Source organism: Vipera ursinii, assembly GCF_947247035.1.
Source record: "Vipera ursinii genome assembly, chromosome: 4".
NCBI classification, from domain to species: Eukaryota; Metazoa; Chordata; class Lepidosauria; order Squamata; family Viperidae; genus Vipera; species Vipera ursinii.
In genome coordinates this window covers 15,924,648-15,940,562 of record NC_139514.1, presented here as the reverse complement: position 1 = coordinate 15,940,562, position 15,915 = coordinate 15,924,648, and the positions used below count along the sequence as shown (strand labels likewise).

The window sequence follows — 15,915 nt, the reverse complement described above, 5'->3', positions numbered from 1 at the left end:
TCCTATGCCTAAAGCATGGAAGATTGCGACATCTGCCAAGATGAAGAAATCATATTACATCATTTAACACAGCACACTTGTTCTTTTACCCACATGTCCCCACTTCCCATAGCCTCTGTCATCGATTAGGTAATAATTTCAGTTGAGGCAAGCTTAAATCAATTTGCAAGGCACTCAAATGCTATATAAGCAGACAGCACATCTTAAAACTAGCTACCCTTGGCTTGGAAGCAGAAAAACAAGAGTCAGGATGAGAAGCATCTGGCTTGTCCTCTTTAGTGGGGCAATAGTTTTTGCTTTGCCTGTACAACACGAAAAAGAAAAAATGCTGCTTATGCAGGTAAGGCCAAAGATCCAAATGGAAGTGTGTGTTGATGCAAGGTATATCTATAATAATATATGTATAACAATGTAAGAAATATAGGCAATGGCAATAGCATTTAGACTTTACAGCACTTTCTAAGTGGTTCACGGAATCTGCAGTGCCATTAACATTAGTGATCTAATCATTATTTTTTATTTCTCACACACATATACACATAAATACATACATGTAATTATTTTGTTATCTCCCAGAAGTATATAAAAAACATGGGATTAATGAAAATAGAGAAAGGTGAGAAAGAGATGCAAAAAGCCCCGTCTTGCAAAGTTTGAAAGGTGATAGCTTTCAGGAATATAGAAGTATCTATTTATCTAGACATCTAGTATTACACAATAGTGTTTTACTTGGACCTCAGCTTATGTTTTATATTTATAAAAAAAATCTAAAATTCTAAAATAAATCTAAAATCTATGTAAAATATAATGGAAAATTTCACTGCACTCAAATACCAAAATATTTTCTTACAAAGAGGACTTATCAAGAATAATAGTTGGGCTATTCTCATTCATCCCAGGAAGAATTGTGGACAGTTAAAATGATGAAGAATATGGGAAGATCTGTCCTAATTTTTACATCCAGCTCAATGCTGTAATAGAGTAACAGAAAGCAGCGAGTGTTGTTGTCGTCTATAATATCTTTACTCCACCACGATGCTAGATAGAATGCTGATATTTGAATATTTGTCCTCTAATTTCTATCTTTTATAAAATTTGGAACAAGTACAACAAAACCGATGTGCTCATATTTGCCTTAAACAATTGCTGTAGATAATGGATTTGACCAGAGACTTCTAAATCATTCTAAAATGTAAGCAAATTAATAGATTTATATATAAATATATATATATTCTATTTCAGAAGTACCTAGAAAAATATTACAACTTTACATCAAATGGACAACAAGTCTTTAGAAGCAGAATCAGCAACCCCATGGCAAACAAGATCAGAGAAATGCAAAAATTTATTGGATTAGAGGTGACAGGTGATATAGACTCCAATACACTGCAGGCAATTCAAAAACCCAGATGTGGAAACCCAGATGTGGGCCAATTTGCCTTCTTTGCAGGTCAGCCCAAGTGGCAGAAGAAACATCTAACCTACAGGTAATCTTTCAACTCACGTTCTCAAGGGAAAGGTTGACATAATTCATATTGATGCTGAAAGGAAAACCTCCTTTTAAATTTGGGTCCTGTTTATTTTTTCAAAGGATACTGAACTACACTCCAGATATGGAAATAAGCAATGTTGACAAAATCATTGAGAAAGCTTTTAAAGTTTGGAGCCAAGTTACGCCTTTGACATTCAAGAAAGTTCCAGATGGCAATGCCGACATATTTATCTCTTTCCAGTCTGGAGGTAAATAAGCTATTATACATATATAATCTGATAATAAGTTCCATATATAAGGGGCTTATGGAAATAATTAATGCATTCATAATTCTTACATTAGGACTTTTCTTAGTCTTAGAACTTTTCACTTGCCAAAGGAAATATACTTTCTACTGATAATATTTAGATTCTTTAACTATTGAATATACATCTCATTTCAGAAATCTAGGGCTTGAACATCAACACTTAGAAGTGTATTGTGTCCTCATAAATAGTCATGCCTAATTGGCATCCAACATTTGTTTTCTTAGTGAAAAGGTTTTTTATTAGAATTCCAGTTTTTATTACTATAATGAAATGAAGCTTATCTCTCCCCATAAAAAGTAGACAGAAACAAAATTATGCATCCAAACATCTTGAGCAATGTTGTGTATCTATATGTAGCCCCATTTATGCAATAACTGATCCCTCTTTCTTTTTGCAGTGACTTTGATGAAAAACTTGTATCTCCTTATCTTTATAAACTATCTTGTTAAGACCATGATTTGTTACCCCCCTCCTCCTCAATAATTGGCAAAATTGACAATGATACTGTACCAACAAAGTTTGTTTTCTGGCTGGGAGTCCATCATCTGTGTCTGTGTTCAGGATCTTCAAGCATCAGACCTAATTCCAAAATTAGGTCATTAACTCATTAAAATCCTTAACTTGTCAAAATCCTTGATACAAATAAATTTCAGTTCATTTGATCCTCCTCATTTCTTCTGATGAATCTAAGCATAATTCTACGCACCTTCAGTTTTCTTAAAGCTGATGAAAAACAAAAGACAGAAAGTTGAGTATTATTGTAGAGTAGATGGCATATTACAAGAAATCTATTTTGAAAGTTTACACAAAAACAGTAACTCATCTCAGGGACTAAAGCGATGCCTGAGACAAGACAATATTTTTTTTTCTGGTATTTTCAGTTCATGGAGATTTTTATTCTTTTGATGGACCCGGTGGAATACTTGCCCATGCCTACGCTCCTGGGCTTGGCATCGGAGGAGATGCCCATTTTGATGAAGATGAATTCTGGAGCAATGGTGTAGAAGGTAATAATAAAGATAAAAGATTTGAGAACAAAATCATATCGAAAAGTTGTTTTAAAATATCTGAAAGATGCTTTTTCAAAAGGCAACTGGACTATGTTTTTCCTCGAAGACAATTTCCTTCTCATCCAAGAAGCTTCTTCAGTTCTGAAGCTTCTGGAATGAGAAGCAAAACATTTTCAAGGATAACCAAAGTCCAGTTGCCTTTTGAAAAAGCATCTTTGAGACAACCATGACTGAGAATCTCCATAGACATTCTTAAAAATCCTTGTCCTCAAGAACAAACCTGCACAGAAAAATAAGATTTATAGTGACAACTTACCAAAATGTGACGATAACTTTGATCAAACAATGATTCCTCTCATAAGTGCAGTAGTTTAAAGCAATAAAACTTGAATGTATTAGAAATGCTATTATAGGAGATTTTTGACTCTAGAGAAGTAAAATACGATAAGTAAAATTATGGTTAGATTGACATCTCTATTGATATCTTTTGGTTGCCATTTATGTTTAATTTTTCTTTTCATTTTTTTATATTGTCTTTTAACTATTTAACTGCAAATTGAATGAATGAATGAATGAATTAGCAAGCAATATTGTAATGATAAAAGCAGGAGTTGGTCTGGGACAGAGGCCAAAAATATAAAAATAGTTAGAATGACAATCTTGTTCTTTAGATCTCATGGCATTTCATATGAAAATGCAGAAATCTCATTTCAATGTTTTGCAAGAACAACCTTCTCCTAAGAATAGCGAAATGTGGTGATTGTGTAAGATTTCAGCCACACTCTTGAAATAAAATTTTAATTTAATTTTGGAGACTCGTAGTTGTGATCAAGAGGATGTTACAATTGTCTTAGTCCCTATAGGTAGCATCTTGTGATCTTGTTAGCAAAACAAAAAACAAGTCAGGAAGGGGAAAGGTGGGAATGTAATTAGAACTAGAAAAAGACACTTGTAGAATATCTCTCACAGAGAATTCTAAATACAGTAGTATTATGGAATTGTGCTGTCAGCCAGAACTTAGTTTCAAAATCTGAAATGTGCACATTAGTTTTGAAACCCCAAACAATATCCACATCTTCCTGAAATGAAGTAGTTTCATAACTCCCAAGCAATATTAATATACATATAATGATTCAGCCAGAAGAAGGCAAGAATTGAGTGGCTGTAGTGGAGGATCACCAAAATGTTGGTGTTTTACTTTTATTTCCAGCAGGAAGGTGCAGGATGGAGGATTAATGTCACACAAGTTTTTTTTGGGGGGGGGGTTGGGAGGTGGCTACCTAATGCTTAAGTGCTTTATTTTTTTTTTGCTTCCAACTATATCGAATATTTAGTGAACATTCCCAGTATTCATCTATATGACACCAAGATGAAGCCATAAAATCACAGAAGCAATGCAAGCAATTAAAATAAAAGAGGGTGGAGAATTCATAGCCCTGATGGGACCAGGGTTGACTGTCCATGAATTACACAGCTCCATAAATATCTATTACTGTGACTTTTTTCCCTTTAAAAGTATTCCTTGATATTTGGAAAAACCACAAGGAAGCAACAGTTAATACCTACTGTATCTAATAGTTGACTGCATCTAAGATTTTGAATGTGTATTTATATTATGATGTTTCTTGCTACCCGTGTAGGTACCAACTTATTTTATACTGCTGTTCATGAATTTGGCCATTCCCTTGGACTCTTCCATTCTCAGGATCCTAGTGCTGTGATGTACCCAATGTATAAGAAGCCTGAGGCAAATCAACAGATTCTATCTCAGGATGATATTAAAGGCATCCAGTATCTCTATGGTAATTTTCAAATACATATAATCTAAAATATTGTAACCTTTAACAACTTGTGAACTGAGAGAGAACTAAGCTCAGACTCAATTATCTCAAACATCTGCATCTTTTAAGTCTGATCAGCATGATCAGATTTTTTCCCCCACTGCTACTTTTATGCATCTGATGTTCTTTTTAGGAGCATCATCAAATCCACCTCAAGACCCAGTGGAAAATGATGAACCAAGTAAACCCAACAGCCCAAGCAAACCAGTATTACCGTCTGCTTGCAATCCTGGCTTGACATTTGATGCTGTGACCACTTTTCGGGGAGAAATAATGTTTTTCTGGAATAAGTAAGGCCTGTAATTTTCAGTCAGAATCATTATCCCCTCCCCTCTCTGTCTCTCTGTCTCTGTCTCTCTCTCTGCTCACTCTCACTCTCACTCTCTCACTCACGCATACATGCACATACACACACAAAACAATAATGCTAAAAATGGCAAGAAAGTTGCAAGTTGTGGTTACATGACCACAGACTTTGCAACCGGTGGTAAATCCAAGCTGATTGCCAAATGTGATCACATGACTGGGGGGGGGAGTCCTAATTTCAAGGACAGGTTATAATTCCCAAAAGTCCTAGCTTTTTTGAAGTCCATCGTATCATTGAATAGTCATTAACCAAACAGTTGTGACTCAAGGGCTCCTGAAATATTTATATATTTTTGATCAATTCAAGGCTGTAATCATACTTAATAATCCTACCTTGTGTTTTAATGTGAAAGTTCTGTGAAATTATCTTATGGGCTGCATGCAGCCAGAGGATAACAAGTCACTTTTCCATGATCTGCAGTGTTAAAAATTTAATAATCAATCTTAATATCAAATAATGCCCTGAATGCCTGATAGCATTAAAAACGTCTTTCCCAGCATCTTATTTCTTTTTTTCCCTTTTCTAATTCTTGTCTCTCACCAATTAAAGAAAAAAATGCTGTTGCCAAGATTTGAAATTTCATATATTAAAAGTTATTTTAAAGTGCTTTCAGAGGTGCAGTGCTTTAAAATAAATATGTGTTTTTAATAGATATTTTTGGCGAAAACTCCCCGAGTACAGACAGATTGATCTGAATCTGATTTCTGAATTTTGGTCATTTCTACCATCTGGAGTTGATGCTGTTTCTGAAAATAATGAGAAAGATGAGACATTTCTTTTTAAAGGTAAGCTATTATATATACTAGGGCTCACCTACCCTTGTCCTGTATTTGATTCAAAAAAACTTCTGAGGATTTTCTTGAAAAACTGGACAAGAAAAGAGCATGCCTATGACTCTTTAAGGCAGCCACTTCTTTTCTTGGAATTGTGTGGCAGTCTTCTGCAGCTACAGGGGACATTTTTGGAAAGATATAGCTGCATTAAAGAGTTGCAAGCAGGGGCTAAGTGCACGGCCTCCTGTTCTCCAAAGTATCTCTTCGGAGTCAGATCCAAAGTACTGTAACACAACTGTGAATTCTGGGGTAAAAATACCAACTTAGCAAAAGAACTGAGCATTTTGTATTAATTTAGGGAGCAAATAATCTCAGGCAAATAACCAGGTTGCCAGCCCTGGGAATAGTGTGTTTGAATTATAGGCACTTCTTGCAGGTTCCCTACTCATTCACTTCTTGCAATCCATTGTATTCATAATCTGCTTGATTACAGGCAACCAGTTCTGGGTCGTGAAAGGAGATTATGTACTTCCTGGGTACCCCAAGCCCATTCACAGTCTGGGCTTACCAAAAGATGTCACAAAAATTGATGCTGCAGTTTTCAATGCGAATGAAAAGAAGACATATTATTTTTCTTCAGACAGATACTGGAGGTATGACATAAAGTCAAATGCAATGCAAGAGGGCTTACAACTGACTTTCAAATGTCTTTGGGAGCATTTATGTTGTCTGCATTTGTAAAAAAAACATGTTAAATGTTAAATCCAACATACATTTGAGACTCCAGCTAATAACAGTCACTTGCCTGTATATTGGATAGTTAATAATAATAATAAAGTTGGAAGGGACCTTGGAGGTCATCTAGTCCAAACCCCTGCTCAGGGAGGAAACCCTATACTATTTCAGACAAATGGCTGTCCAATCTCTTCTTAAAGACTTCCAGTGTTGGAGCATTCACAGCTTCTGGAGGCAGGTTGTTCCACTGATTAATTGTTCTGACTGTCAGGAAATTTCTCCTTAGTTCTAGGTTGCTTCTCTCCTTGATTAGTTTCCATCCATTGCTTCTTGTCCTGGCTTCAAGTACTTTGGAGAATAGCTTGACTCCCTCTTCTTTGTGGCAGCCCCTGAGGTATTGGAACACTGCCATCATGTCACCCCTAGTCCTTTTCTTCATTAAACTAGACATACCCAATTCCAGCAACTGTTCCTTATTTCCCACCCACCCACCCCAAAAAGTAAGTAATTCATAAAAACAATGCAGAACATTCGTATGCATACCTAATTTAATTGACAAGTGTCAACATGTTGCACTGCATTTTATATTTAAAATAGTATGACATTATTTCATTTCCAAATTGATTAGTGCCCTCTAATGGTAGCCACAGATATTATTTGATTATTGGATAGAAAATTTTATTCCTTTCAGGAAGCACTTACTGTAGAGCTGGATTTGCGGGATGAAAACTAAGTTAAATTACAGTACTTTTGATGTCTATATGTGCATTTACTGATTAAGCCAATAAGGACAAAACCTCAAGTACTATATTTTAGACTTCAACTCTAATCTATAAATAATACAGACTGGTAATAGTGTCAACCTTGAATACAGAAGGTGCCAATTTTAATTTCTGGCATCTCTAGACAGAGTGAAAAAGACTCTGGTCTTGGTCCAGAAAGCCTCTGTCAGAATATTGTTGGCTTTCCTTGGCTGATCAGTGATCCAGCTCAGCTGGAAACAGCTTCCAATTTTCTTTCAACAAAGTAGTTTATAAGTTTCAATTGTGAAAGAAAACATGGCTCCAAAGGAGCCTGTAGGAGATTACTAGACTGAACCCAGGGGAGGGGTCAAGCATATCATTACTCTTGAATCCCTTCACACCAACAAGAGATTTAAGGCCTTGAATTCCATTGACGAATAGAATAGAATAGAATAGAATAGAATAGAATAGAATAGAATAGAATAGAATAGAATAGAATAGAATAGAATAGAATAGAATAGAATAGAATAGAATAGAATAGAATAGAATAGAATAGAATAGAATAGAATAGAATAATCTTTATTGTCATTGTGTACTCACAACAAAATTAAGTGCTGTCCACTTTATCTTTATCTACCGCCAATTTGCTTTGACTGATAGCAGTTCAGATTCTTGTAGAAAATGTATCATTCAATAAATCTGTATCAATTTGAACTGACTTGACTCCTGATTTCCTGCTCTTGACAGAACCTTTAGTGTCTACTAACAAAAATCTAATTTCCACATTTTCCATATAATGATTTTCAGCACTACTTTTTGGTCAGATTTTAATCTTCAGTATTGTGTTTAGATCTGCAGTGTCACTGGTTAAAAGGGATGCAGAGAAACTGAAATATGTTCAAAAAAGGGCAACAAGGGTCATCTAGGGACTAGAAACTAAGTCCTGTAATGGGACAATTAAGGAATGGAAAATATGTAGACTTGTGAAATCTGAGAAGGAATATGAGCGTATTCTTCAAAATACCTAAAAGGATGTCACACACAAGATCAAGGAAGGCCTGTTCTCTCTTGTTCCAGAGTGCAGGACAGTGCATGGTAGATATAAATTACAGGAAGACATTCCAAATGAATGTTAGAAAAACCTCCCAACAGCATTGTAACAGTGAAAATATTATCCAAAGAGATGGTGCCTTCACTCCATTTCAGGTAGAAGCCTTCTGCCTGGGATACTTCTGTCACCTTTCACCATGAGATGAGTGACATTTAAATTTTATTTGATAAATAAACAAATACTTTAATTTAGATTTCTTTTCTGAGTGTTGAACTTGGAGGCCCAAATGATTCCTTCCAAATCTATGATTCTAACTCCAATTTTGATTTGGCTTAAGTTTGTTCCTTTTTCCTTCCTTTTCTAAGTTATGATGAAAATAGCCAGACCATGAACAGGAAACCCCAAAGGACCCAAGATGGCTTCCCAGGTATCACAGGCAAGGTTGATGCTGTCTTCCACTACAATGGTAAGGAAAAACTCTTAAAAGACCTGAGTAGGGTTTTTTTATCAACACTGCTTTCTTTCTAAGGAAACATAAACAAAGGACAATTTACTTGAGAATGATTTGGACAAAGGTCCATAATCAAAAGCTCTGAAGGGCTTAATGAGTTAGCTTTGTCCTCTAGAATTCCTACATAAGAGTATTTTTTTAAAGGATATATTAGCGAAACTAATTAATCTTTCTTTGTGTATTACAACTTATAGGCCACTCCAGTCAGAACAAATCTTGAGTGGCCAACTTAATACATGCAATTCTAATTGTATAAAATTTAATTCACTTTTAGTTTAAAATTTACATTTGTCCACTGATTTTAATGCAACCCACTTTCTGCTCACTAAAGAATTGTGCCCCCACCCTAGTTTAGATGAGTAGCACAAATCTTAATCCTTTCCATCAATTCTCTCTCACTTTTATTGCTTGGAAAATGTAGACAGAATCTGCCAGAAAAACCATTTCAGGCAAGCGTGTTGCATTTCTGCTGCATTTCTATACTTGCTAAATTTATAATTAATGTGCCCCCTGATAAGTATTTTTCCATTTGTTGAAACTCTACATTATACTCATATATATTTGCTTTCCTTCCCCTTTGTAGATGTATTGTATTTCTTTAAGGGAACACATCAATATGAATTTGATCCTAACACCAGAAGAGTTACTCGGATCCTGAAGGCCAACAGCTGGTTTTCGTGCTGAAGATAAAGAAAAAAACTATTGAAACATAACTGGCTACTTTACATTGATTGTAATCCAACAGTGTGTGTGTGTGTGTGTGTGTGTGTGTGTGTGTGTGAGAGAGAGAGAGAGAGAGAGAGAGAGAGAGAGAGAGAGAGAGAGAAAATAATAACGTAATGTAATGTAATGTAATGTAATGTAATATAATGTAATAATATAATATAATATAATATAACATAATATAATATAATATAATATAATATAATTAATATAATATAATATAATATAATATAATATAATATAATATAATATAATATAATATAATATAATATAATATAATATAATATAATATAATATAATATAATATAATATAATATAATATAATATAATATAATATAATATAATATATATGGCATTCTTTTGATAGGAATTATTAAATAAGTAGTTCCATATATATAATTGCTGCAAGATTATTATATGCACAAAAAAGGAAAGATTAAAATACCTACAACAGAGGAATGAATGGTGAATATGACAGAATTAACAGAGATGACAAAATTGATTTGTCTGATTAGAGAAAGACAAAAATCACATTTATTAGTGACAGGAAATCCCTCATGGACTTTTTCTGAAAAAAAATGTGATTTATGGCTTAGAGGATCAGAAAAAATAGATTTTGGAAAGAAGGAAATTATGTTGTTCACCTTGAGAGAGAGAGAGAGAGAGAGAGAGAGAGAGAGAGAGAGAGAGAGAGAGAGAGAGAGAGAGAGAGGTGGTAAAATAGAAATCTACTAATAATTGCTATTTCCAGAAACCGCTTCTTTATAACTTTTATTTTCCTTTCTTTTTCTTTTCTACTTCTTTCTTTGAACCTTTTCACTTACTATTTTTTCCTTTTAAAATTTGTATTGTTCTTATTTTCTTAATTTTTAAAAAAATAAAAATTATTTATGTAAAAAGAACTCAGCTGTCTTGTCATCTTATGTAGGGATTATAAATCAACTGTGCTGAAAGACCAGGTTCTCCTAATTGTCCTGCCAAATTTTTAAACAAAAGCCTACATGCAGTTCAGACTGGGGATTGCAATACAAAAATTCACAGTGGTGGATGCCACTGTATAATTTCGGATGGCAACTATCATTTTATTACAAGTTAAAAAAAAAGATAGGGCTGCAATGGAGCCATGACCGTGCCCTTCACTTTTTTGACTCTCCATAGATATCTTTATCCACTGTTATCTGAAGAAATGAAAGTGTTCATGCTACATACAGGCATTTAGCCAGTGGTGGGATTCAAATATGTGAACAACCGGTTCTCTATGTAGATGCCACTTCTGGAAATCCATTCTGGGCCTGGGCAACAAAAAATTAGCTACAGGTTCAGCCGAACTGATGCGAACTGGCTGAATTCCACCACTGCATTTAGCCATCTGTACAATCAAATGGCACCCATTCATACCCTTCCCAGCCTCACAGAAAGACTAACTTAACTATTCTGCCATGTCTAGCAGAAAATCTGGTAGATGTTCTTCTCATCCATTACACAATAAGATAAATAAATAAGAAGATAGTTTGCTGTCTTTTTAAGACATCCAAATTTGACTGTTGCAAGGCTGGCTGGGGAATTCTAGGATTTGAAGTCTACACCTCTTCAAGTGGCCAAGGTTGAGAACTATTGGGCTCCCTCATTCTGCCTAATGGAAAACCTGTCTCTCTTAACAAAAGGTTCTATTATAGCCAGGGCTTTTTTTCTCATAGAATGCTCAGAACGGCGTTCCGGCACCTTTTTTTGCACACAAAAAAAAAGGTGAAGGAAACTGTTCTGGAGAGCCAAATTCTCCTCAGCAGCACACCAAGGAGGCACCCATATTGCCGAGGACCAGAATGCATCGCAGCGACAGGCCTTCAGATGGCTCAAATCAAAGGAAACACATTCTATACAGGCTAATTCAAAAGTGGGAGGGTAAGAATGGCTGAGTGTGAACAGGTTGCCTAGCAACCTGCTTGAACAGTCTCCGTAACTTTCAGCTCCCGGTGCAGGACGCCTTGCCTTTTTCTCTCTCCTTGAGTGGTCGAGTAGTGAATGTGGTCATCCGGAAACTTCTGGTGTTTGAAACCTACTCCATGTTTTTTTAAAAAAGAAAAAGAGGGAAAGTTCCTTATATGAGAAAAAAATAGTTCAATATTGTATTTCCAATATATTTTGCCTCATTTAGTACAACCTATCTGCCTTTAACTCAAAGGGCATGTTATTGCCCAGGATATGGCAAATCCTGTGGGTTAAATGACTGAAGGAAATCAAACAAAAGCCAGTACTAAAGGAAATCCTTGACTTACCAACATTTGTTTAGTGACCAAAGTTACAATGGCACTGGAAAAAGTGACTTATAACAGTTTTTCACATTTACAATCGTTGCAGCATCTCCATGGTCACATTATCGAATTCAGACACTTGGCAACTGGTATGTATTTATGAGGGTAACAGTGTCATGGAGTCATGTGATCACTTTTTGTGACCTTTTGACAGGCAAAGTCAATGGGGAAACCAGGTGCACTTAACAACCATGTTACTAACTAACAACTGCAGTGATTCATTTAACAACTGAAGCAAAACTCACTTAACTGTCTTGCTTAGTGTTGGAAATTTGGGGCTCAATTGTGGTTCTAAATTGAAGAGTACCTGTTTGGCACTTCACCTTTCTGAAATCTTAGTGGAGCCACTTAGTGGAGCCACATAGATACAAACTAGAAGCTTTATGTGCTGTAAATTCATATCATACACGTGCGCCCTGGAGCGCTTGGAGCAACACCTGCTGCTGCCTCAGCCTGCTTCTGCCCGTGTCCTCCCTCCACCCTGCATCAGTGGCTGGCTCGGCAACAGCAAGCATCGTTGTGCATTGACGGCTTTGGGAGGCGTGGGCCCTGCTCTACATGGCTGGCTGCATGGGGTGGGACGAGGTGGCACTGGTGGGGCAGCTGTGGGTGCTGGACTCAGAGGTGGCACACATGGGGCATGGTGGGCGGCTGAACTTACATGTGTGCCCTGGAGCGCCTGCCTCTCAACGCCTGCTGCCGCCTTGACCTGCCCACCACACACACCCTCCCACTGCCCTGCACCGGCATCTGGCTAGGTAGTGACTACAAGGTCTGTGCCATCGGTGCACATTGCAGCTGGTGCTGTGGGAGCCACGGGGCCAACTCTGCGTGGGACAGGAGGCGTCGCTGGTGGGGCGGTGGTGGGAGGTGGTGCAGGGGGTGGCAGTGCTGGGCATGGAAGTAGCACATGTGGGGCACGGCAGGTGGCTGACCTTCCACGGGCCAGGCCAGCTGGTGGCCTACCTGGTGCTGGACATGCGCCACTATTGCCTCTCCCTGCGTGCCTACGTGGCTGCCCTGCAGCACCTGGTCTGTACCGCCTCTGCCACCCACCCCACACAGCCCCTCCATGTAGAGCAGGCCCCACTGCTCCCACAGCACCAGCCACGCCGGCTCCAGCCCCAGGGGGCAGCCAGCCACCAACACCCCTCACGCCCGTGACTGCAGCAGCGCTGCCACCCCTGCCTCCTGCATCCACCAAGATGAGAGTTCCAGCACCTTTTTTTTTTTTTAGAAAAAAAGCACTGATTATATCCATAGACATAACTGAAAAGCGGATTTAGAGAGAAGCTTTTACATCCAGTGCTATATAAAAACTTCAGGGGCCACACAAGTGATCAATATGGACTGTCTGTTACACTATGCATAATACTATAAAGTTAAAGTTAAATTATAGACTGGTTTTGTAATCTCTGGAAACTCCAAAAATAGCTGGAAAGGATCTGGAGTATTTCTTATAAAACTTGTCACCCAAGATACAGCTCCAAGACAAATAAATCCATTCAGTCTTGGTAACAAAGCTCTTCCAGGCATGCATTGTCACATATATTGCAATACAACAGGGAGAAAACATTGTATAAATCTTTTGGCACTTGAAGTTCATTATTTCATTATTAATGGACTTCCACCAATACTGAGCCCTACTTTTACCGTCGTCACAGTTGTTTAGCACTAAACTGTTTATTTGCATATACTTTATTTTTTTAAAAAAATTACAGAATTACAGAGTTGGAAGAGAAGTCTTCTAAGCCAACTTCCTGCTCAAGCAGGAGACTCTACACCACAGGTCTCAAACTCGATCGCAACACTTGACATATCATGATATATCTTGACAGGTTTTGTCTTTGTGGAGCTGCGGTGGGCATGGCCTGCACATGATGCATCCAGCCCATGGGCCTCCAGTTTGACACCCTTGCTCTATACCATTCCAGACAAGTGGCTGTCCAGTCTTTTCTTAAAAATCTCCAGTGATGAAACACTCACAGCTTCTGGAGGCAAGCCTTCCCACTGATTAATTATTCTCACTGTCAGGAAATTTCTCCTTAATTCTAGGTTAGATCTCTTAATGACCTCCCACCATTACTCAGATGCTAGGGAAAGTAGGTCAACCCCTCTTCTATGTGACAGCCCCTCAAATATTGGAATATTGCTATCATGTCACCCCTAGTCTTTCTCTTTATTAGACTAGACATACCCAGTTCCTGCAACCATGACAAGTTTTAGCCTTCAGACCCCTAGTCATCTTTGTTGCTCTTCTCTGCACTCTTTCCATAGCCTCAACATTTTTTGTATCATGGTGACTAAAACTGGATGCAATATTCTAAGTATGGTATTACTAGTTCAATTCAACTTGATTATTCAACAATAAAGTACATTTCGGTGTGATATTTATGGTGAGAAAGAGAAATTTAGTGGAAACACCTACAATGTGATTTGAAGTATCTGAAACTTTTCTGCTACATTCATACAGGAATATACTCATGTTTATTTTACAGAAAGGTAGAGATTGGTTGGATATTAGAAGAAAATTCTTGAAAGGAACAATTCCACAATGCAGGCATTTGGATGGCTCTCTGCACCAAGCCATAATTTCATCCAAATTGTATTTGCATGACATCACAACAGAAATACAAAAGAGTTTTCACTGTGACCCCATGAAGCACATTTGATCATGTGTCTCCTTTTCCCAAACACTGAATAGTCAATATCTGGATTGGAGATCTTTTCCACACTTGAGCTATTGAAGCCAAGGGGGGGGGTGTCAAATAACAGTGGGGAATTGCTGGGTTTCCTGGATTAAGCTGAAGGTTGAAATGAAGGTATTTGCGCTATTCTTTCCAGTTGTAGGATTGTATTATCTTTCGCTAACAAATACATTAATTACATTATTGCTGCAATACCAAATGAGGAAAGCATGATAGATGAAAAAATTGATCTGTAAAGATGGATAGTGAGATGGCCAAAATTTGGTGGAAAGATAGCTTAAACATTAAATTTATATTTTACTGTTCATGAAAACTGAGGAACACCCGAAGCTACTTTACACTAGCTATATTCACACAACACTTAAATCAGATTAGGACAACATGCCAAATTTGATCAGTATTAACCTGAGATAGGTTTTATATGGTGTAGCACATTCATTTGATTAGTTTACAATTTTATTTATTTTATTTTTATTTTAATCCAATTTATATCCCGCCCTTCTCCGAAGACTCAGGGCGGCTTACAATTTAAAGCACAAATCACCAAAAAATGGATTGAAGTAATAATCAGATTCTATATTGTATGAACACAACTATGGAACCAGATCACTGGTTCGTCTACCTTGTCTGTCTGCACTAGCTCCTGGTTGCAGGCTATCTCAACTGGGAACTTTTGGTGTACCATTAAACTCAGTGAAGCTATGGCCTCCCCTAAGCATTGATCCATTTAAAATAACTGACAAGATCCAGGCCTATGAAGAAAATATCATCATGAACCTTTAAAGTCTAATGTTTATACCACATTCTTAGACTAGTTCCTCCATGCAATTACTAGGAAGAGGCATGTAATCTTCAGTCATTCTATTTGCGAAAATTTCTCAGAAATAGTCATTTCTCCAATCCAGTCTAATGTGTTTATAAGCCATTACTAAGAGAGGGAAACTTCCCTTGCATCACTGCCCTTACATTATTCACATCCACTGAATCTTCCCAGGACCCACTGAAGCTTACTAGAAGCAGGCAGCTATTCCTCCAACAGCAAAGAAAGAACTTCAAACATACATATTCGAGCACTTTCTTCTCTAGACAGAGCTGTGGGAGAGAAAGGATGTTTCTGGAAACTGCACAACGGTTACAGCAGAGTATTTGACTACCAGGAGGAATTGACAGCCAGATTACAGGTGTACTGGGTGAACAATAGAAGGGCCTTCTGGTACATGGGTGATATTTTTCTATGACAGGAGTGCGTGATAGATTAACTTAGCTCCTTAGAAATTGTGGGGGGAAAATCAGTATGTAGAACAAAGGAGGGGAAAAAAGTATGGTGACTTAAGGAACTGG

At 37.3% G+C, this 15,915-nt stretch overlaps 1 protein-coding gene across 1 annotated transcript in view; it reads left to right on the top strand.

The window, feature by feature from the left end:
• Positions 1 to 202: 202 nt before the first annotated feature.
• Positions 203 to 15,915, top strand: part of LOC310640390 (uncharacterized protein) — a 35,139-nt gene continuing 19,426 nt past the window's right edge. The window contains exons 1-10 of the mRNA XM_083362599.1: positions 203 to 340; positions 1,243 to 1,487; positions 1,592 to 1,740; positions 2,682 to 2,807; positions 4,451 to 4,612; positions 4,785 to 4,941; positions 5,670 to 5,803; positions 6,285 to 6,444; positions 8,686 to 8,786; positions 9,415 to 9,508. Coding sequence (XP_083218725.1) covers positions 251 to 340; positions 1,243 to 1,487; positions 1,592 to 1,740; positions 2,682 to 2,807; positions 4,451 to 4,612; positions 4,785 to 4,941; positions 5,670 to 5,803; positions 6,285 to 6,444; positions 8,686 to 8,786; positions 9,415 to 9,508 — 1,418 coding nt within the window. The 5' untranslated portion in view covers positions 203 to 250. The remainder of the gene's footprint in view (positions 341 to 1,242; positions 1,488 to 1,591; positions 1,741 to 2,681; positions 2,808 to 4,450; positions 4,613 to 4,784; positions 4,942 to 5,669; positions 5,804 to 6,284; positions 6,445 to 8,685; positions 8,787 to 9,414; positions 9,509 to 15,915) is intronic.